Source organism: Saccopteryx bilineata, chromosome 4 (genome assembly GCF_036850765.1).
Source record: "Saccopteryx bilineata isolate mSacBil1 chromosome 4, mSacBil1_pri_phased_curated, whole genome shotgun sequence".
Classification (NCBI taxonomy): Eukaryota; Metazoa; Chordata; class Mammalia; order Chiroptera; family Emballonuridae; genus Saccopteryx; species Saccopteryx bilineata.
In genome coordinates, this window is record NC_089493.1 from 189,123,072 (window position 1) to 189,146,899 (window position 23,828).

Genomic DNA, 23,828 nt, shown 5'->3' on the forward strand with positions numbered 1-23,828 from the left:
CTTTCAAAACCTTCCGTGGCCATTTAATCAGAGAACGTGTGCGCCCTTACTGTCCTCAGCCAATTCGAAGCACAGGTCCCGTTTGCCAAGATGCTGCCTCCACGGCCCCTCTTTGCTGTCGTGTAAAACGCCCGAGAGAATGGCTGTGAGGTGTGCTCTCGCGCGGCTCTCCCTCGGTTTTCATTAAACGGTTTTGTTTTCGCATGAGTAAAGGGATGACATTTACCCAAAGGACCGGCAGTGTCAGGTGACGTGATGATCACCATATTCTTAAGAACCCACTGGGATCTGGCAGAGAGAGCTGCAGACAGCAGAGGGACCGTCCTTCCTCAGTCTGACTTCTCAATTCGGTGGCCGTTCCAAGCCCCCGCCCCGGGCCAGGAAGGATGCTCCGTCCTGGGATTGGAGCCCGCTCACCCACCCCACGTGGCTGGGAAAGAAGTGTGAAAGCTCTTCTGTTATTAATACTTTTTTAAATTTTTTTGTAAGCCATGAAGGGCTGGTTTTCTTTATCCCTTTGAGTGTCAGCGAACTCCCAAGGACAGCACTTTGGGGGGCCCCCTCATTTGCCTTTCCTTTCTGAGACACAAGTGGCCAATTTTGAGAGCAATTGAGTTGTGCTTGAAAAATGTCAAGTGCATTTGGAAGCTGCACGTTTTCTGCTGAGGCCTGGAGTTCTGAGCGGAGCCGCTTCCGTGACCGGCCGCTGGGGAGAGAAGTTCAGTTGGGGAATCACGAATGATTCATCAGAGCCTACTGAGTAGCCCCTGGGGGCAAAAGCGGTCTCCACAGCCTGTTCCAGGGAAAACCACAAGTCCTCGAAGCCTTCCTGGTCCTGCCAGTGACCGCCTGGCTCGCCCCTTACCTGTGGGTCTTGCTTCATTTCATCGATGATTTTTCCTGTGGCCTAGGGGGCCAATCCTTGGGTGAATCAAAACGTGTTTTTTTTGTTTGTTTGTTTTAACATGTCATTATGAAAATGTTCAAACATACAGAGAAGGATGTGAGGGCGATCTGGCTGTGACATCTGTCACCCCATTGATCGCTAGGGTTGATTCGGCTGATCTGGCTGGCTAGGCGGGTGTCCCCTTCCTCCCTCACCGCTCCATGTGCATCCCTCCCGAAGCTGCGCGCTCGGTCGAAGAGGACGACCTTCCCCGCTAGAGGAGAGGACCGTTTTTCGGTCAAGGGTATACGAGTAGCTGCGCTCCCCTGCTAGGACCTCCAAACAAGTCTCAAACATACAGAGAAGTCGGAAGAACAGGATGACCTAAGAATAACCACGGAGTCGCGATAACAGGCTATCATTTTGCCACATGTGCCCCGTTATTATAAGTGATGGCATTAAAAAATAACATTAATGCCCACTGAAATTTTTCAGTCCTTTGATTTTTCTCGTGTAAATAAAACATCCCTGTTTCTAATGTACTGATTCTGTCTACAGATATGGCTGATGGTCAGATACTGATAATTAGGCTCTGGAGATACTAACAGTAATAGCTACCAGTAACAAGGATCAAGGATTTCACAATTTGATTTGGAACAGATACATTAATTCTTAATATGAAGATTACTGACATATTTATATATATGTGTGTGGGCATATATATATTATAACAAATACATGGTGCACTTTTGACCGGTCACAGGAAAGCAACAAAAGACAATAGAAATGTGAAATCCGCACCAAATAAAAGGAAAACTCTCCCAGTTTCATACCTATTCAGTGTGGTTCGATGTGGGCTCACGCACAGATTTTTTAGGGCTTCTTAGGTAGCTATCCCGTATAGCCTCTACAGACTCATCACTGACTGATGGCCTACCAGAATGGGGTTTCTCCACCAAACTGCCGGTTTCCTTCAACTGCTTATCCCACCGAGTCATGCTATTCCTATGCGGTGGTGCTTTGTTATAAACGTGTCGATATTCACGTTGCACTTTGGTCACAGATTTGAATTTAGCGAGCCACAGAACACACTGAACTTTCCTCTGTACCGTCCACATCTCGACTGGCATGGCCTTGGGCTGCTCCGCTGTATACACGGTGTTACGTCATCATCTGCGCATGCGCACATGCTGCCACATCATCCTACAGAAACTGGGAGGGTTTTCCTTTTATTTGGTGCAGATCTCACATTTCTATCGTCTTTTGTTGCTTTCCTGTGACCGGTCAAAAGTGCACCATGACTTTACAGACACACTGTATATAGATATTCTTGAGTACACACTGGTGGGGTGGGGTGGTGTTGGAATAGGTTTTGCAAGTAGGTGATTGGAAGGTGAGTAGGAATTGGCTGGGACTGGGGCTCAGGCTGGAGTGAGGTTGGGGGGGGGGTGGGGAAGCCCAGGAAGGACCGCTGCAGAGAACATCCCGTGGCGTTCCCAAAGGCGTCGCGGCATGACCAGGCCGGCTAAGGGAGGATACAGGTATTTTTGTGGCTGACGTGTAGGGCTCGTGGGAGCTGCAAGCACACAGTGAGAGAGGAGGGTAAAGATTGGCAAGTGGTGGTCAGGAGGCTGGTCCACACTGAGATCTGGGTCTCCTCTTATAGGCATTGGAGGATCCGCGGGGATTTCTAAGCCAGGGCAGGATGGCATTTGTGTCTTGGGAAGAGAAGCAGCAGGAGGGCTGGCAGGAGGGAGGGTTGGTGGAAGAGGTTTGCAGAAATGAAACTGGTGGGATTCTTTAACCCGTCGTCGGAGAGAAGGTGAGGGAAAGGGGGAAAGAGACAACGGGGACTGGCTGGAGAAGAGAAGAGAAAGAGTCTGTGTCTGGTTGTCACGTGTTCGATGCCACTATGCAATGTCATCAGGGATGCCCGAACACACCACTGGGATGCGGTCTGGACCTCAGGGAAGGGGTGGGGCTGGGAATGGCGTACAGAAGGGGGCTGAAGCCGTGGGAATGGCCAAGATCGCTACAGGAGTGACAGTTAGTGTTCGAATATTTTTAAGTACTCAGTAATGATGACTTACAATGTCTTGATAGTCTTTCGATTTGGTTTAAGCTCCTATTTTCACTACTCTTGGAGAATTGTCCAAGAAACGCATTTGCAGTAGCTCTAAATCAAATCTCCCATCACCCCGCTCTCTGATCAGTGTATGTTCTAACTTAACTGCAAGGCAGGGGATGATTAGTTAGTGGTTAGGAGAACTCTTCAGGTGTGTGTTTGACATTTGTCAAGCTTGAAATGGAAACGCATGTTTCAGGCTTCTTCTGTTGCCCTGAGTAGTAGTAAATGTTACTCGAAAGGCACCGAGCACTGACTCCGAGGCACGCCCTTGGCTAAGTGCTCTCCCTACATGATCTTAGGTAAGCCTTGCAACAGCCCGTGCGAGGATATGAGGCAGCGGTGCTGTTCTTCCCTCCGTTCTATAGATGAGGAGATAGAGGCTCACGTGAGCAGCGATAGGAAACGTTCATGGGCTCTCTTGTCCAAAAATGGCACTACCAAGACTCCAAATCCAAGGGTATCTTGTTCAGAAATTCTGCCTGGGCCCTGGCTGGTTGGCTCAGTGGTAGAGCATTGGCCCAGTGTGTAGAAGTCCCAGTTCAATTCCCGGCCAGGGCTCACAGGAGAAGCACCCATCTGCTTCTCTACCCCTACCCCCTCCTTCCTCTCTATCATTCTCTTCTCCTCTCACAGCCAAGGCTCCATTGGAGCAAAGTTGGCCCAGGCACTGAGAATGGCTCCATAGCCTCCGCCTCAAGTGCTAGAATCCTCCGGCCCCAATGGAACAACGCCCCAGATGGGCCGAGCATCGCCCCCTGGTGGGCATGCTGGGTGGATCCCGGTAGGGTGCATGTAGGAGTCTAACTGCCTTCCCACTTCTCACTTCAGAAAAATACACACAAAAAAAAAATTCTGCCTGTATACCCTGTTCCTGCTGCCTCCTCTCCCAGAAGACACTATTTTTTAACCTGGAGCGTTCAGAGAGAGCTGTTGGACAAGGTATACAAAGTCTTATTTATGGATCAAACCCCTTGGCTTTATTCAGGTCGTTGAACATACTTCTAGTACAAATAAAGTTTAAGTATCAGTTGTTTATTTTAATGTTAGCTATATTAAACACTTCTCTAACCAGATACTCATTTTCTGATGTGACTGTTACTCATATCAGGCTTGTTTGATCTTTGTCAAGGATTAAAATACTTCCAAGGTTTTGTCTAGAAGCAGCCAAGATACTAATCTTCGTGATGAGAGCGATCTTGCCCCGGGACCCTGTGGGGGAAGCCGCCTAACCCCAATAGGCAGGGCCAGTGTGGTGGAGTGGGTCCAAGTAGAGACGGGCAGATTGGAGTCTGAGCCTCAGCGACCCAGCTTGCTAACCCTGAGTCTCCATTTTCTCATCTGAAAAACGGTGGTAATGACAGTCCCCACCTCATAGGGTTAATGTGACGGGTTTGTTGCAAGTAAAACGTTTAGCACTGTAACTAATACATTGTATGTGGTCCATAAATACAGTTGCACCTACTAAAGACTTGAAAAGAAAGGGAATACCCTTAAAACATTTAGGCATCTTAGAACTGATGCTGACTAAACATCACAAAACAGTGAGGGAGCTCCATCCATTCATTTACTCAAGTCACTCAAGTACTCAAGTCTCCCTTGCCTGCTGAACTTGGAGTTGGCTACATAAAGATTAATAAGTTACAAAATAAGACACGGCCCCTGGCTTTCAGCTGCTCAAACTCTAGATTCTACTTAAGCCATTCTTTCAAGTCCACTCATATACATTTCCTGGAAGGCAAGCCACCTTTTTCAAACGGTGTGGCAAGGCACATTTAAAGTCCTACACGGCACACGTAAGAAAGAGAACAGCTACGATCAGAGAATTGATGGTCTGTGAAGTATCCTTGGAGAAACAGTCTCCTGCCCCTGAGGAAGGGTTACATTAGGTAGCCCCAGTTGTCACACCACGGCTCTGGCCACCAAGGGCAAACATGCTTCCCAAGAAAGATCCGTGACCCCGTGCCCTAGACAGGTGGTCTGAGAATAGCAAGCCAGAGGGAGGGGGAAACAGCCCAGGAAAAAGGCTCAAGAGAGACGTTAGCATAAGACGGAGCTCAGGGTTTAAATCCTTGGCAAGTTGCTTAACTTCTCCAAGCCTGATTTCCCAGATCTTAAATGCAGATATTATAATATCTATCTGTAAGTTGTTAGGACACCATATTTCAAGTGCCTTTCGAAGTCACTTTCCGATCCATCACCATAGACATCATCTCCCGAGTAACGAACAGTAACTCAATTTTCATATTCGCTTTGAACACTTCGCAGGAGGAGTATTGTGGAAGATAAAGTCTGGATGCCTATACGAGGGCTGGTAATGGTGCGAGTTTATGGGATTAACGCACGCCACCATCTGGGGGAACCCTTCGCTCCTTCACCCGTGGCGGGCAGGGGCAGGGGCAGGGGAGGGTGGTGGCCAGGCCCGTCCTGGAATACAGAACGCAGTGTGTGACCGACAGAAAGCAGCCGGGCCGGTCTCCCTGGGCCACCCACGCGGGTCCTGACTCTGCCCCTTCTCCCCGCAGGCACTTCCTCTTTAAGACCTCCTCCGGCAGCACGCCCCTGTTCAGCAGCTCTTCTCCGGGATACCCTTTGACCTCAGGGACCGTGTACACGCCGCCCCCGCGCCTGCTGCCCCGCAACACCTTCTCCCGCAAGGCCTTCAAGCTGAAGAAGCCGTCCAAGTACTGCAGCTGGAAATGCGCGGCCCTGACCGCCATCGCCGCCGCCCTCCTCCTGGCCATCCTGCTGGCGTATTTCATAGGTGAGTCGGGGCGGCCAGCCCGCCCGCCACCCCTCCCCCAAGCTGGGGGACAGTGCGGGGGTGGGGGGCACTGCTGTCTGCACAATTTGCTCGTTGGCTCCTTGAGAGACGTGAGGATGAGTGATGGACCCGTGGTGTTTCCCCCCCTCTCCCCGGAAATCCATTTCAGTCTGATGAGCTTCTCCTGCGTGATTCCCAGAGACATCTCTCGGATGTGGAGTGTAGCGCCCGGGCTGTGTTCTCTCTCAGGGATAAGCCGGGGATCGTCGTTCCCGCCCGGCCATCCCTCACCCCCAAAGCAGCCTTCTCGTCTCCTCCAGTGCTGGATGTTAACCCAGGTCTGTGCTCTGAAGCTCAGAAGCATTGGTTTAACTTCAGCCAAAATAAAGAAAAAGGAGAGAAAGAAGCATAGGGGTGAGCGTGCCCGGAAGCCCTGGTTTGCAGGCAGGCTGGAGGAGCTAGCTTGTTTTCTGAGCGGTGGGGCAGAAACGGGCTGGGGGCCCTGAGCGTCCAGCCAGGTCCTTGCACAGCATCGAGTCACCCAGACGCAGTGGACCTTGCCCACGTCCCCGCCTCTGTCTCTGGCCCTGTCCCTTTAGCCTGCGCTCGAATCTCACCACGTGTTACTGAGTCTGAATCAGGTTCGCCTCCCCAGCCAGCTATGTCTCTGGGAGCTCGGGCTACGACTCAGGGTAGCAGGTTGGCGAAGTTGCCGGGTATCTTTCTTCCCAAGCCAAGGATGCTGGTTTGCATCCTTGGGGTGTAGCCCATGGAACTGTGGAAAGCAGCAAATGCCAGGAGCTTAGGGGGCAGGATGCCACGTGCGTACGAGCATCCCGGGCCGGACACAAAGGCGCTCGCAGCTCCTGGCCCCGGCAGAGAGCCCCTTGCTGCAGCTCTGTCAGCCGAGCTTGCCGATGGCAGAGCTCCTGGCTGACGCCGAGGGCACAGTGACGTGTGTTCAAGTTTATTTGCAACACTTGATGGTCTGGCTTGGTTTCAGGGCGGCGATGATAGGCCTCCCCAGATCGTCTGTGCCAGGTTGCAAAGCAAAGCCAGACAGAAGCAGCAGAAAGAGGCCAACTCCAAACGGGCTCTCAACATTTGTGCAGAATCCCCCCCTGTGGAAGAGGGAAGAAGAGCCACCCTGATCATTCTGGCTTTGCCCCTTCCCCCTGGGGAGTGGGGCTCACACGCTCCATTTATTCTGAGGCAGCCAGCATGGCGCCTGGCAGGGAAGGACTGGAGCTTCCAGACCCCTCTCCCCAAGCTTGCCTGATGGCAGGGGAGGGTGCCCGGGGCCCCCAGAGATCTTGAGCCCTGACCAAGTCAAACCAATTACGAGCCAAAAAAACCCAAAACAAAACAAAACAAAAACCAAACTGTTGTGAAGTTCTTACTCTCTCCCATAATATCCCTGGGCTCATCTTAATTTGGGAAAATAAGTTTTACATTCCTCACCATGTCTCACTCAGGAACACCCGCCCAAAGTGAGAACACTGACATTCTGGGGACAGGCGCTGTTTATCTGGGCCTTTGCAAAACCCTCTATGCTCTAAACCGCAGCTCTGTGCGCGGACCGAGGTCGGATACCAGTGCACCCCGATCTCAAGCCACATCCGCTTCTCCCTCAGCTCTTGCAGGATGCAGTAATGGGTTGACTTGAGGGAAGGGGGAAGGGCATGCGTTGCACCCCCAAGCCCTTGTGTAGACGTTTTTGTGTCATTCAAGGTAGTTTTATGGGTTTTCCTAGACAGCTGTTCGGGGCGGGGCTTAGTGGAAGCAAGCTGAATTGCCTTCATTTGCCTTCAGGGTCTCTGCGGGATTTGGCTTCATGTCAGAAACTTCGAAAAGGGTCTGTGAGCTCACTTCTCAGGCTTCACGTGTCGCTGGGCCGGTGGGCACTGCCGACCTCGGCCAGTACTGTCCTTGGTGAAGCGTCTCCTCCCCCTGCGAGAGAGAGAAAGCTGGCCACGGCCTGATTTACTGAGCTTGGTAGTTAAAACATAATAGCTTTCTGTAGAGCGATCATGTAAATAGGAAACCGCATAGTGAGAGTTTAATGTGTTCGTCGGGTGCATAACTTGTAAGGGATGGATTAGGAAACATATTTATCCTCAGTTCTGAGGCTGCTGGAAGCTGGGCCTGAGCACCTGAGGGTGGTCTGTTAGGTTATCGTCTGTCGTTTTCTGTCACGGATGCTTTAGGCAAGATGATGCTTGGACCCTGGAGTATTGAAGAGTAGTTGACGACCCACAGTGAGCAATGTAACGAGCCGGTTCACCCAGCAGCAATGGCAGCGAGCATGGAGCCGTAGGGCTACCGCCCACCACTCCCCAGAGGTGATGGTGGGTCTGCCAACGTGGTGAGGAGTCGCGGTCTTGTGTTCTGACCTTGACCCCAGGTGGTCCCTTTCTCTTTGACCTTGACAACATTGCTCTCCTTCTGGGTCTCGGTTTCCTGAATAAACCGTGGGAGCATGGTGGCTATTTCCGTGCAGAAACGGCGAAGCGTGATGAGGATTCGTTGATGTGTATCAGTCGCTTAGTTAGATGATGAAAAGCAGTGTATTGTGAATTACAGAGCTTCGGGAGCATAAACAGTCCTATCGGGAGAAATGAGGGGTCTTATCTACCTAGAAACAGGCCATCGGGGAGGGAGAGAAAGGCAGCCTAGAACCCGAAGCCCTCCTCTCAGAGAGACCTGAGCCCACTGTGGTCCATAAAGTGACTCCGTGTTCCACAAGGACACAGGAGGTCCTGACATTAAAGCGTCAGCCTGAGGACGTTGATGGACAGGCCCCGGTTCAGGCCTGCTGGGAGCTGTGACGAGTAGGTCACATGACCTTCCTTGCATGTTCAAACCCATCAGGAGACGACTTTCCCGAAATGCGTTATCTGGAGTAGTTCAGCCCGTGACGTGTTATTCCGAAATGTGTTACCTGGAATAGTTCAGCCCGTGACGTGTTCTTCCGTAGACCCAGCATGAGGGTGGGTGTCCAAGCAGAGGAACGTCAGCTTCCTGTAACTGGGGACATCCCCTGGTTCCCGATATCCCAGCGGGGGTCAGTAGTCTTTTATGATACATTCTCCCATTAGATTCTTCAATGCCAAGCTCTCCCAGTGGACAAGGCTCCCTGGGATAAATTGCTCTGTGGAGTTGCGTGAACCGCTCCAGGACCATTCTGAGCATCACCCAGCCAGGTGTCCCCAAACTACAGCCCGTGGGCCGCAATGCGGCCCCCGGAGGCCATTTATCCAGCCCCCACTGCACTTCTGGAAGGGGCACCTCTTTCATTGGTGGTCAGTGAGAGGACCACTATATTTGGCAGCCCTCCAATGGTCTGAGGGACAGTGAACTGGACCCCTGTGTAAAAAGTTTGGAGACCCCTGAGTCCCAGCCCCTGGCCCCGGTGGTTCCCAGGGAATACCAGTTTAGGAGAATCTGGAACACGCGAGGGCTTCCCTCTTAAGGAGTTGTCAGACATCCTTGGGCGACTCGAGGACTTTCAGTGCCCGCAACACCAAGTACCTTTCTGGGTCCTAAGTTTCTGCATCATGTAAGAAGCCACATAGAGCTTCTCACCTGTGTTTTGCCAACTCCTGGCTTTTTATCCTTACAGTGTACATAACAATAACTGATTAGAAACTTTTCCATTCAGAGCTCTTCCATTTAAAAAGCATGTTTCTATGATTAGGAAACTTGAACCGTCACCTCCAGCCCCCAACATGCACTCTAGCGGAAAATAAAAACTGGCGCGTGTCAGTCATTTGGCAGGAGTCGGTGCTGAGTCCCAGGGCGCCTCAAGTCCCATGGCTAGTGGGTTGCGGGGCTGAGATGAGGCCCTGGGTTTCCTGGCGTCCAGTCTCGTATCTGTGCCCTGACTGCTCTCTCCTAAGGTGTACAGTTCGCCACCGTCTCCAGGTCCTGCCTGAAACCTACGTGATCCGTTTTGGTGGCGTGAAGTCAGTTTCTCTAATTCCATCCTCATTAGCGAAGGAGAGTGGTAGCTTTCTCTCCCAGAAACAGCTTCTAACCCAGTGGCAGAGACCGTTTCCCCTCCTCAGTCTCCTAACTTGTCTCCCCAAATCCCTCCCATCACAGAGGGCAGCAGCCTTTGTCTATAAAGAGCCAGAGAGTAAACATTTTCGGTGTTGTGGGCCACGCAGTCTCTGTCACAACTAATCCTTGCAAAGCAGAAGCAAGCAAATGCATCAGCAAAGGGGCATGCTTGTGTTCTAAGAGACTTTAGTTATGGGACACTGAAATTCAAATTTTATATCATTTTCCTGTGTCATCCAATATTATTCTCTTGATCCCCCCCCCCAACCACTTAAAGTGGAAAATTTTATCTTATTATAAAAACATACGAATACGAACAAACAGAACAACAGGTGGCAGACACGATTTGGCCCACTGGCCACCATTTGCCAAACCCTGTCTGATTACATTACTGTTCTTTTGTTAAGATCACCTTTTCAGAGCGTTTTCACCTTCATGAAAAGAAAAAATATATATTGTTTTCAAACGGGCTAAGAGTCCGTCTGCGTGACCACTGTAGGTGGAGCAGGTGGCTGACATTTCCAGACACTGCATTCCCGTTGCACAGGAACAAGTACAGCTGCCTTGCTGAAGACCCACCCCCCCAACTGGAAAACACAAGACACGTTCCCCTTTAGTTAAAAATATCCTGTAGAATAAGTGTTCCCATCCTAACAGGCTGCTTGAAACGATGCTCCAACTCAGTGAAGTGGAATCGTCTAGCAATTTGCCACACTTTTTATTTATTTTTTTGGTATTTTTCCAAAGTGAGAAGCTGGAGTGGGGAGGGGTGGGGGGGGAGGCAGACAGACAGACTCCCGCATGCGCCCAACTGGGATCCACCTGGCACACCCACCAGGAGCGATGCTCGGCCCATCTGGGGTGTTGCTCTGCTGTGATCAGAGCCCTTCTAGCATCTGAGGTGGAGGCCATGGAGCTGTCCTCAGCACCCAGGCCAACTGTGCTCCAATGGAGCCTTGGTGTGTGGGAGGGGAAGAGAGAGAGAGAGAGAAAGGAGAGGGGGAGGGTTGGAGAAGCAGAGGGGTGTTTCTCCTGTGTGCCCTGGCCGGGGATCGAACCCAGGACTTCCACACGCCAGGCCGATGCTCTACCACTGAGCCAACCAGCCAGGGCCTGCCACGTATTCATTGACCTCAGTCTTCAGGTAACCCCGCTTCCTGTTTAAGATCACTCGGGGCCTGCCGCCTTCCTGTTGAGGGTTCCCAACAGGCTGTAGCAGCGCTGGGCCATTGAATGGTGCACTGCTGTCTTATCCAAGGTTCACATGAAATAGCTCTAGTTTCCGTTAGAAGGCACCAAAGTTGTTTGCACTGCTACTCTGCGGCCAGGAAGAAAGATGCTTGCAATGTGTGACTTTGCTGTTGAAATCCAGAGAGTGCTTGAAATTCGAAGGCAGACGAGAGTCAATACAACGGTTCAGGGTGCCACAGGCCTCACAGCCTGTCACCCCCTGAAGTTAAAAACAATACGTAGCATGCATCAAGTTCCTGTCAGGAACCCCTTGCGTGGTTGGGAAGACGGGAGGGGGCAGAGAGAAAGGGAAGAGCGTTTATGTCGTCCTAAATTAGTTTTCAGCTCTTCAGATCTCTGCCACACTAAAATGCGTGTATGTATTAGAAAGTCACCTTGTCTCTCTCCACTACGGTAATTCCTGCCAAATATGAAAGACTGTGTTTGAAGGCGGCTGCTTGGCGCTGTCTTCCGACGCTGTCGCTTTGATCTGGGAAGAGCGCGGGCCATCAATATGTCAGCATGTTAAAAGTGTGGTAATTTGGGTGTTTTCAGGGTGTTTTTTTTTAAAACAATGAGAGATTATTTTCTATGGAAACTAAAAGCTTACAGTGTGTTTAAAGTTGCTACACTTGAAAAATTGATATGTTGCGACTCACACTGATGAATCTAGCATTCTCAGCTGCTACCTTGTGTGTTTCCCGTCTCACCAAACAGAGCGGGGTTGGGGCCAACAAAGAAAATGACAGAAAATGATGAGAACAGCACACGCACCTGGCAGCCTTTGTGAGGGCCCAGCCGAGGGGGGAAAATCGGTCCCTCTCATGCAGACTCAGCCACCTCTGACTCTCCGGAGAGATGCCAAACCTCTCCCTCCTCTGCGGATTCCAAATCGTTGATTTACCTCCTGTTAGCTAAAGGGCGAAATTCTAATGATTCGATCTGAACAGTCCAGCAAATCACATTTCCACCTAGTCTCCCCAGCCCTGAATGGTCAAACCTCATAGTTCACCAGCAAAGAAAAAGAGCTTCCCCCAAGCCAGTCAGGGGACCAGTCACGCTATCCATTTGGATGTTAGTAGCAGCCTTTATATCTAATAGATATGCTAATGTGCTCTTAACCAGACAGTAAAGGCCTGTGGGGTGGGGAGGGCCACACACTGGTGAGTCTTGGGCAGTGGGACTGTCATTTCCTAATCACCATATACCTTATTTCAAAGGTTCATCTATTGACAGGAAATAAATTAAGCCATTAGGTGGGTCTCCGTCACCTCACAGCCATGTGACAACGTTTGCTCCGCCCATGGGACATTCAGAAAGGATGAGTTCCTCCGTGGAAGTGAGGTGCCTTTGCTTTTCCCTCCCAAACACCGGTCAGGAATCGAGGTAGCTGCCCCGCCCAGGGCTGTCCCACCTTCGTGGTCACACTCGGGGGAGGAGAAGGAGGAAGCAACTTCTGGTCCTGACTTTGGAGAGAGCATCTTAATGCAAAACCAGGGAGGTAGGAGTGAGTAGTTGCTACAACCCCAAATCCCTCAAGGACCTTGACGAGGAAACAGAGTATGGATGTCATTGCAAACCCAGGGCTCCTGTGTGCGCACACCGTACACAGGAGGGGAGTGCATGTGGTGTGTTCGCCACCTCTCATCTCTCCCCTGAATCACCGTTCAGGCATCTGTCCTGGACTTTCTCCGTCACAGGGATCTCTCTAGCAGAAGCGGTGGTGGGAAGCCGTCACCTGACTGGCTCCCTCTCCACACTCTCCATTTATCTCCCTGGGTTACTGAGGGGGGTCGCCAGGCCCACAGATCCGTACCTCCCTAGTCTTTTTATTTGTTCATTTATTTGTACTTGTTTTCCAACTCAGGATTCTGGGCATAACTTCGAGTGTATGCAAATAAGTGTTCTTTCATTCTGTGTTCCACCTGTAACAAAGTCACAGAGGTTCGGACCTTGCCAGACTGGTTGGAAAAGGAGCCAATGTAATGGGAAGCACACAGGTGGTCCTGGGTGTCAGAGACACCTGGGTTCAAATTCTGATGTGTGTATTTAAAAGCCATGTAACTATGGGCTTGCTATTTCACCTCCCTGCATCTAAGTTTTCCATCGCCATCCCCCCCAAAATGGGGATATTTCCTACCTTGTAAAGATGTTCCAAGTATTCATGGAAATGACACACGTGTACAACTTTTCTGCAAATCCAATATGCCATCAAAGATGGGAAGCATCATCATTGTATGTATGTTGTCTCAAGAGAAGAAGTTATCGATTAAAATGATGTGATTCCTTAGCATTTGTCATTTTTATTTTATATGTTTGGAAAGAGGTAGACACGGACCACCACCTGGATTGATGTGCAGCCATGTGACCAGTGGGGTCCACAATCACAGCGGCAGACCCGGGAGCTGCCACTTGTAAGAAAGCACCAATGAAGAGGTGGATTCTGATTTCAGAGACGTGCCCAGGTGAAAAAATTGGAGTCTTAGAATCAGTCAGATACCGTAGTGCCGCACACGTGATGACCTAAAAATAAAAGGCCACAGTGAGAGGCAGCAAGCATGTATTTGAGATTTTTTTTTTTTTAAGAAGAAGAAGAAAGGAAAAGAAAAGCTATTTGGAAAGCACCAATTCGGGCAGAAACCCAAAGAGTGTTCCAATTAGGAGACAAAAGCGATGGGTAGCTTTGAGAAAGGGAAGGGGAACAGTTATATCTGTAGAAGGAAGGCATTTCTATCGGTGCAGATAAACTAACATGGGGACCCTAATTCTAAGCAATGTTTTTCATTTTCAGCCTCCGCCATCATCAGGCCAGAAATCAGAACAGCTGCTTTCTGCTATCCTTGCAAATGGTTGTTTGGGGCACAGTGTTGCTTTGGGCCCAGTCCAAAGGTTCTTTTGTCCTGTCTTCACATCCCAAAGTTTGGAGACATAAAACCTAGCAGGCAGTTCCTCCAGGACGGCCACTCTGGCCCTGTTTTAAAGTGGCTTCCTTTATATCATTATTTACACACAATAAAAGCTCAACTAAATGGCGTTATTGTTGTTATTGTATCAGCTACCACATACCTAGGCCAACCAAGTCCCGCGAGAAGAAATAAGCAGGTTCCCTGGGTCGTGGTCTCCCCAGAACAGTGCCTGACACCTTGTGAGCGATCACTCAATCTTTGTTGGATTCGTGGACACTGTGGAGGGTTAGGGCTGCGTTGGACTGTTTGGGGAAGGCATTCTGAATACCCAGAATCCCCGATTCCTAGTCTCACTGGTTCCTCCACGTAGAGACAGGTTTCTGGTTCCCTGATGCTCGAATTGCCTCCGATCCCAAATTGTGTTTCCAAGTTAGAAAGGATATAGGCAAAGGAACATTGGGGGGAGGCAAGGGGACGGGGGGGGGGGGGCAGCTGTCGGAGCACCGCAGTTAAGCCCTGTAGCAGAAACCCGTGATTCCCTGAGATCGAGAGAGCCAGCTGAGTGAAACTGGGGGAAGAGTTTGTGTCTGGCACCCGGCCACCGTTCAGCACTCGCGTTACAGAAATGTAGCAGGATTTAGCTGGAGTTCAAGGTGAAGAAGCAAATGATGGCATCAATCTGAAAGTCTGTTGGCTGCTTCTTGGCAAACGAGGATGAGCTAAGAAATGAACGCAATTGCTACGAGGCACCGAGTAGAGAAAGGAACTATTATATGGTGAATTAGGTCTGTGTACACAAGCCATACAGAACCTTCTGTGCTCCGCAGCGCCCTGCTTAGCTCTGTAGCCTCATACAACGGGAACTTGACCCCAAAACGAGCTTTTATAACGTGTGTGTTTGGCTTAAGGTCACCTTAAACCAGACTTCCTGTGTCCTCTATTGACAATTCCTTTATAGAAACTTCATTTTTTTTTTTTTGTATTTTTCCTAAGTTAGCAGCAGAGGGGAGGCAGACAGACGCCCGCATGCGCCCCACTGGGATCCACCTGGCAAGCCCACTAGGGGGCGATGCTCTGCCCATTTGGGTCATTGCTCCATTGTAGATGGAGCCATTCTAGCGCCTGAGGCAGAGGCCATGAAGCCATCCTCAGTGCCCGGGCCAACTTCGCTCCAATGGAGCTTGGCTGTGGGAGGGGAAGAGAAATAGAGAGAAAGGAGAGGGGGAAGGGTGGAGAAGCAGATAGGTGCTTCTCCTATGTGCCCTGGCTGGGAATCGAACCCAGGACTTCCACACGCTGGGCTGACACTCTACTGCTGAGCCAACCAGCCAGGGCTGAAACTTTATATTTTTGATCGCTAAGAATAGACACCTCTAACTTTTGCCTGGGCCCTTTCCTCATCAAATAAATCACTTACTAAATTGATGTCTCATAATATCCTTTGCATTAGGAGAGCAAATGAGCCGTCAGCTGTATTAACGTATTTAATATCACTGTAGAAAAAGGAGGACGGGGCATGGCGTGTTCCACTTATTTTTCTCCTCGTATCATCAATTTCTTGCCCTAGATCAATATGTAAATATTGGAATGCTTCAGAAAATACAAGAGTCCTAAGCTGTATGTTGCTAAGAGCTGTGCTGGAGAAAGTGCTGTCTTCCATTCTTGGGAAGAGGACAGAATTGATGGGATGCACCCTAGTATCCTCTTTCAAAGGCTTTTATTTCCTAATGCAGAACACTAGGGATGAGAAGGGAGGGCCAGCTGTGCCTTCAGTCTTTGCACTTCTCCCAGCAGGGCTTTCTTCCTAGCCGTTAGGGAAGGCCCTTCCCTTGGGGCGGGTTTGCAGGGGTGTTGGGTCATCTGTGGGGAGATTTGTGCAGACATGCTCGGCACTCCCTCAGGGACTCCGATCTTTACAGAAGAAAGGCCTATCCTCTTGCTTTTGCCTTGGCAGTCATGATGCAAGTCTGTTATTTTGCTTCCTCTGTGACACCATGAGCGTTGGGGAGTCACGTTAATGAAGTTTAGGTTAGACTTGCTTCTATTCCACAGGGAAAGGTAAGTGGCAGCGTGTGAAATGCATTCTCTTCTCCTGGCCACGAATAAACAAGGTGACATCTTTGCCAGGAAGTTCTGAGCATCTTTGAATGAAATGCATTTCTGAAACTGGTTTTAAGGCTATCGTATGCCCCAGATTTTACAAACGTAGACTTCTGGGGCATTATTAGCTCAGTAAGAGTACGTGTGTTTAAACTTTCTTTTAATAAGATTGGTAGACTTCCTGAGTCATCAGAGGATTGTAGGTTAAAGACTTTTTTTTTCCCCCATGAAAAAAGAAAAAAAAAAACTCTTGTGACTTTGTATATTAATTTTACACATTAATTATTTTATATTAATTTAATATTTATTAAATGTATTATATTAAGTTTATGTTTTTCCATTGGGCAAGGAGTCTTACTTAGGCCAGTGGTGAGCCTGTCACATTGTATGCTGGAATCTGCTGACTGGTCTCAGAATCTAGGACATTTTTACTTGAAATGTTTTTCCTAGAGCTAGAGTCTAATAAGCAGCCCCATAAAATAGTACAGTTAGTAGGAAAGCGGAGAGAACCCGGGCAAGTCACGTTTTTCACAAACGGTCCCTGCCGCGGTGTGAATCAGGCACGCACCACACCGATGGCAAGCACCTGAGTTTCATTTTTCCCAGAGCCATCGGGGAACAGAACCTTTTATATGAAAAAGCTTTTTATGAACTCATTGGTGGGAATCAAAGGTCAGCCCTCCATTTCTCCCTACCCCAGACATGTGAAGTTGTCTCACTATTATACGATGAGAAATTGAGAAGATGTGGGGTCTATTTTTGTCCAACCTGTTTTCATGAAATGAGGGCATTATCTCCTCTAAATTTACTTGAACAACTGTCATGCTTCAAAAACAAAGAAGAAGAAGCTGGCCCGAAATCAGCTTTTAGTTCCTGGGGAGCATCGTCACGAAGAGGGAAGAGCCGAAGAAAGAAGAATAAATACTCAGAGCGGAATAAAATTAAGATGAGAAGTCGGAAAAGGGCATGAGAAGCCGTGACTGGAATAAGTAGGAATGTTAACTAGCAACGCAAACTCTGACACAGGCACGCTGGGAAGACGGCGCCCAGCGTACCAAAGGGCACGCGATCTTCCGCATCACTTCCTGGACTGAGAAGTCCCCCCAGGGTGTAACAAGGTGGGAAGCCATCCTTGGGAATTGCTTGGAACTGCTGTTTCCTCACCTCATCCTACATCATTAAACTTCAGCTTCCCTCCTGAGCTACTTAGATAAATAACAGTGGACGGTTCCACATTTATCCAAATAAACCAGAAAGCCACCATGAGAAAGGGAATTGAATTTATAGACATGGCCGGCTGCTGCCTAATTGATGAGGCTAACGTGTCTAATGTTGAACATCAATCTATATTTCACGTGAAGTGTATGAAGGGGGGGGGGGTCTCTGAAAATATCTCCTACAGAAAGAATCATTTCTCACGAAAGTTGGTTTCTCTTGTGTTGTGTCTAATTGATAGCCAGGTAATTCCGCTAGGATCTTCGCTGCTGAAAGTGATGTAAGAAGTGGAAAGAATGGATGTGTCTGTTGGCTCCCAGGAGGGCACTGAAAGTTGGGGGGGTTAGAAATCATTTTTTTTTTTTTTTGTCTTCAGATGTATTGTCTTTAGAATGACCCTGGAAGCCAAGGAGCATGAACAGACTAGTTGTTTTAATCAAGCAAGGGCAGTCTCGGGAGTCTTCCATTCAATCTTACCAAAAATTGACATGAGAGAGGAGAATTATTTTATACCAGATATATATACCTTCTCTACCTTATTTTGCCTGACTTCCTGGGGTGAAGAATGAGCCAGTGAGGGCATCTGAGATTACCCTACCGTCTTAGCTCCCAATCCAATTCAATGGATTTATGAACTTGCATCATATAGGAAAGTTTCCTCATTCCTAATCAAGCAAGTCTTGATCTAAGACAGAATAATGATATTCTCAAATGGACAGGGAGTTTGTTACCCATGTCCTGGCTGGCGGTATGGGTGGGTAGGTGAGTGTGAGGAGGGGAGCAGTGCCTCCTGAAGAAGGGAGGTCAGCCCCTCTGTTCGGCAGGTGTGGAAATGGGGCCCACACATAGCCCTGTCCCGTGGACCCTGTCGCAAATGTTCTGGTCAGGAACCTTTTTAAATATGTGCACATTTTAATGAAATGTTTTGACAGGTAAATTTGGTCTGACTTTAAGGAAACCAACTTCTGGTCCCGTTTCCAAAGGTTTCGTCTTTCACAGTTTGTTTGCATTTGCATAGCTACGAAGTCACTGTTTTTTTCCCCTCATCTCCCTGGGCAGTCCGCCGTTAAGCATCCTGGGGGCCAGTCCCGGTTTATCATGCATTGTCAAGTTTAATTTTTTTTTTTTTGTATTTTTCCGAAGCTGGAAACGGGGAGAGACAGTCAGACAGACTCCCACATGCGCCCGACTGGGATCCACCCAGAACGCCCACCAGGGGTGACGCTCTGCCCACCAGGGGGCGATGCTCTGCCCCTCCGGGGCGTCGCTCTGCTGCGACCAGAGCCACTCTAGTGCCTGGGGCACAGGCCAAGGAGCCATCCCCAGCGCCCGGGCCATCTTTGCTCCAATGGAGCCTCTCTGCGGGAGGGGAAGAGAGAGACAGAGAGGAAGGAGAGGGGGAGGGGTGGAGAAGCAGATGGGCGCTTCTCCTGTGTGCCCTGGCTGGGAATCGAACCTGGGACCCCTTGCATGCCAGGCCGACACTCTACCACTGAGCCAACCGGCCAGGGCCAAGTTTAATTTTTTTATAAAGGAAAATATATACATTATGGTTCATTTCAGGCTTTAAAATAATTTTTTTTTTTTTTTACTGGTCTGCCAATCTGTGTCTTTTGTCCAACTCTGCTGGCACCGCCTACCACCCCCAACTTGGTTCTTTAGGTCGAGGTCGTTGGCGGGAGAGGGTACCTGAGGACTCCTGCTCTGGGTCCCGTGCAGCAGGAAATATCTCTATTTCTTCTGTAAGGATGGGGGCGCTGATCGCACGCTATTTCATTCTTCCCTTCACAACTGACAGGAATCAAGCCTTTTGGAAAGGTCGGCTGACCCAGTTGTTCTATTCGTATCGTCGTGAAATACCGATGGCTTGTTTTAATGTCAGAGGCAAATGGGAGGGCGGACCCAGCTGAAATATCTCCGACTGAATTTACCTCGAAGGGAGAAAAAGAATTGTCTGTCACGTTCGTGTGACGGAGGGATTTATTACACAAGCTGGGGACCCCACCCACCCCTGGAGAATTCTGTCAGAACATGAAGAAAGGAAAGGAAATAACACAGAGATCACACGAAAGCCACGCCAGGACTCTTCTCCTAATTGCTGAGCAAGCACCCTTGCTAATTTGGCCCACCCCCTTGGTAATTCTTGCTCCGTGGCCCATTCCTGCGGCCCCGCCCCTCCCCCAAAACTCAGCCTGGCCCCAATGTCACAAAGCAAACAACGCAACACGAAACCTGGCTAATTGAGAAAATAGCTCGATAGGACCGAATTGGCCCTGGGCTCTGTCTCACCATGCAGAACTCACCTAGCAGGACGGATGTACAAGGGGGGGGGGGGGGGGTTGGGAAGGGCTGGTCTGGAATCTCTCTGGGGGAAATGTTAGGGGAAGACTCCAGGCAGGGAACCTAACTGGGTGTGACTTGCAGAAAAACAGAAGGGATTCTTTACGTTGTGCACATGCTAATTTGGCTGATTTTCGCTCATGACGTGGGCCAAGCGGTCATGAGCTTGCAGACCCTCATGGCAAAAAATGTTTTTATACAAAAGAGAGGGAAATGGACCACAAGAGAAAGCGGGCAGGTGCAAGAGAGAAAAAATATGGGAAGACATTTCTTTGAGCAATTGTAGTATATATGGTGTGTGTGTGTGTGTGTGTGTGTGTGTGTGTGTGTTTGTTTTTTTATATTTTTCTAAAACCATAAAGAGAGGAGGCTGGATGAATAGCTGAGGAGAATTATCGCTTTCTCCGGCTTCTACACAAGAAAGAGCCGCATGCTCACCACTGGCCCAGTGAATAAACGGAAGCTCCAGCTTCATGGTCAGGCCAGCTAATCCTCTGACTTAGATCAAGCTAGTTCTCATTTTTCCGCCGGATGATGAGGCTCCAGTCCTAGCCCATCTGTTCCCAGCCCCGTTCCCGGCATCCAAGGGACTGTCCGTTTATCTTCCAAAGCCGAAGGGAACAGCATGGTGTGAGACGGGGGCACGTGAAGCCAGTGGCCCAGGGAAGACGTCTGTCGCCCTGAACCGGGATCCCGGGAACGCGGGAGGGTCGGTAAGTCTCTGCACGCGTGGGCGGGTCACCATGGTGTCCTGGCGGAAGGTTTTCCGCCAGGTTTTCCGCATCTGCATAGAAAAGAGCTTTGATTTGGGGCTTTGAGGCCTTTGAAAGCGCCTCAAGAGTAACATTGACATGCTCCCGCCGTAGCCTTGGGATCCTAAAATAAATAATAGAAAAATTGCGATTTAAAATATAATTCCAAATACTAACTGGGCCCCGCTGCCTAGATGAGTAATAAGCTTCAATAAACGTGTGACAGGCACAAGGCTCTTCAGTATGAAGAGTAGTGAGGCCTCAGAAATAGAAATAGGTTTTTCATTATAGGAGGGATTATGTTCAGCCCGGCGCCGGAGCTTGTTCCCCAGGCCACAGCTGCCTTTTCTCCCGCGGCCGAAATTAACTGGTAATAGTAGAGCGGGCCCCGCGCAGCCTGACCCAGCGGCCTGCTTTAGGGAAAGGGGACTGGTCTCCTTCTCCCGCTTGAGTCGAGATTAGGGTTGCTTACTACACACTTTCCCTGAGATTTCTATCCCTCAGTGCTAATGAGCTTCCATTTGGGTCGAGTTCCACCTGGGTGCCTGCTGAAATCGGAGGAGCCAGGGATAAAGAAAGGGGCTGGGCTTGGGGTGGCGACGGCTGTTTTATTTTTACCGGCGTACGCTCATCAACCCCGTCTCAGTATATGTCCTATGTTCACCATCGTACAGGGTTTTCTCCTTTATATTTCACTTCTTCATTTGAGGTTTTCCTAATAACAGGAGCTCAAAAGTCCTCTCTTTCTCTCAAGATGTGTCCTCGAGAAACTGCTTGAGCCCACCCTGCCTCTTGGTCACCAAGGAGACTGCCAGGTCTTCAAAGATGAGTGTCAGTAGGAATTTGGGAAAGGTTTGGGGACTCGGGAGGAGCAGGCCACCCACGGTGAGGGGAGTTGATGATCAGTTTTGAGATGGGTTTTCTTTTTCATACGTTGTCAACACGATTTCCTGTCTCTGTTCCTTCTGGACCCAAACAGTGACCATTTAAATGTTATACTTCTAGATCTGTGGTTGAAACAGTTCCTTGTTTTCAACCTCGGCTGTGCGTTGGAGGAGTCCAGCGAAGAAAGCCCTGTATGTGATGTAGAAAGCTAGTCTGAGATCTCAACGCTTGCCAGCTGAGTGCTCTGGGGACAGACAATTCCATGCCCTGAGTCTCATTTTTCTTAACTATAAGGAATGGTTGATGACCGTCATAATCATGATATCTTTTCTTAGTCTTTCTGTGTAAACTTTGGATGGCACTGTTCTCATAATTGCTGAGTAGGTATTGATATTCTTAATTATTGTCACTCTGTGTGAATTCATTCAAGAGCACACACTCAATACATGCTAAGTTGCAATGTAGAAACTGGGCTGTTTTGTTTTGTTTTGTTTTTTTAACAAGAGAGAGAGAGAGAGTGAGACAGACGGGAAGAGAGAGACATGAGAAGTATCAACTTATAGTTGCAGCACCTTAGTTTATTGATCACTTTCCCATATGTGCCTTGACCAGAGGACTCCAGTCAAGCCAGTGACCCCTTGCTCAAGCCAGAGACCTTGCGTTCAATCCAATGAGCTTGGGCTTCAAGCAAGTGAGCTTGGGACTCAAGCCAACAACCTTTAGCCTCAAGCCGGAGACATGGGGGGTCATGTCTATGATCCCACGCTCAAGCTAGCAATCCCGTGCTCAAGCCAGATGAGCCCATGCTGAAGCCAGCAACCTGAGGGTTTCGAACCTAGGTCCTCAGCATCCAAGGCTGACGCTCTATCCACTGTGCCACCACCTGACAGGCGGGGGGGGGGGGCTTTTGACATTCATAGAAAGTAGAAACCCCCAAGAGCTGGAGGAGTTGAAGATGACTGGGTGGAGGAGGTTCCAGGCTGACCCAGTCCTGGGAGTGTGGATAGAACTTGAACTAGAAATGGGCTGAGAACTTGCAGCAGGGAAGGCAGATCAGAATGATTAGGCTGTGATGAGGAGGAAATGAGCTGAGCCGGCGAGGAGAGAAGGATGCCTACTGAAAGGGGGTGGGAATCGCTGGGGAGGGGAGAGAAGACAGACGGCCTTGTGATGTGGCAGGAGGTGTAGTTTGATTAATTTGGTGATAGGGAGGTGCTTTAAGTTCGTAAGCAGAGTGTAATATGAGAAAATCAGGACATGGTATCATATCAGTTACCTAGTAGATGGTCTACACGTATTTATTCCCTAATTGATTGGGGGCACAGGTTAGATTGACAAATAGAATAGGAGAGAGGGAGACTCTTTTTAAAAGGCTCTGGAAATCATCAGTAGGTATGTGAGTCGGTGAGGACCCCGTTTCAAAAAACAGTGGGTCTGTGAGAGCTTTCTTCCAAAGAAGGAAAAACAGATTTGTGGCAGAATCCGTCTCGTGTTGACTCTGGAGATGAAGAAGACAGAAATACTTCACACATCCTTCATGTTTCTAAGTTGGGTATTAGCAGAATGTTGTCCAGAATTGGGGAACCGAATAATTAAGAATTAGCCCACCATCTTTCTTTACATCTGCACCCGCTTATTCTGAAAGCGTGGTTGGCCAACACATTCTTTATTGGTGTGTAATTCTGTCGTTGCTGGCGAGAAGCCATTCTCGTTTCATGCACTCAGTAAATCACTGTGGGTGGCTTCTTTATTGGAGGAGGGCCCTTTGATCCCATAAAACCCACCAAGACCCCTTCTGAGGCATTCACTGTGGATTTTTGTGTAAAAGACTGTGGAGAAAAAGTAGAGCAGAATTGGGTTACAACTACGCTCAGAAAGGCTGACAAAACCCCTCTGTCCCATAGTGCTCATCGGTGGTGCAAGTTCTGTGAACCACAAAGAGGGATCAGGAGTACACGCTGCCGCTCCGCATACCCGTTTACAGACAGAGAACGGCGCTCAGGACCTGAAGGCACCTGCCGTCACATGGCAGAAAGTGGTTCTGGGAGTCGGGACCAGCGCCCTTTTTGATTTGGGGCAGCGAAGCTTACCAATGAAAAATCTTCAAAGAAGAAAGTGGCCTTTTGATCAGCTGGTTAGAGGCAGGTTGGAAATTAGGGTAAATCTGCTACACAGTCACTGTCTGAGCAGGTCTCAGCTCTAACTAACGCAGCTGCCCGTGTCTCTGCAAATGGGGCTGACTCGTCTCCAAGTTGAAGGGGGGAGATGGATGAAGCTGGTTATGGGTTTATGGATCTGGATGGGGAGGGCCACACTTCAGGAACTAGCCCTTTGCTCCCCCCGCCCCCCACCCCCCACCCCCCACCCCCGTCTGCGCCAGGCTGCAGTCTCGATGTATTTTCTGTGCTTTCACGTTAAACTGAAGTGCACGGGTGAAAATACCCTCTCAGATGCTAGGTGCCCGGAGTAAAACATAAAACGGCATGCTTACCTGGGGAATTTCAGAATTAGCTTCCAAACTAACCAAGGTAATTTAGGCCCCAAAGGCACTTCAGTTTTAGTT

At 49.4% G+C, this 23,828-nt stretch overlaps 1 protein-coding gene across 3 annotated transcripts in view; it reads left to right on the forward strand.

The window, feature by feature from the left end:
• Positions 1–23,828, forward strand: part of TENM2 (teneurin transmembrane protein 2) — a 1,118,865-nt gene that overhangs the window by 864,377 nt on the left and 230,660 nt on the right. For all 3 annotated transcript variants that reach the window (XM_066273223.1, XM_066273224.1, XM_066273225.1), the window contains exon 6: positions 5,537–5,775. In XM_066273223.1, the coding sequence (XP_066129320.1) occupies positions 5,537–5,775 (239 nt within the window). The remainder of the gene's footprint in view (positions 1–5,536; positions 5,776–23,828) is intronic.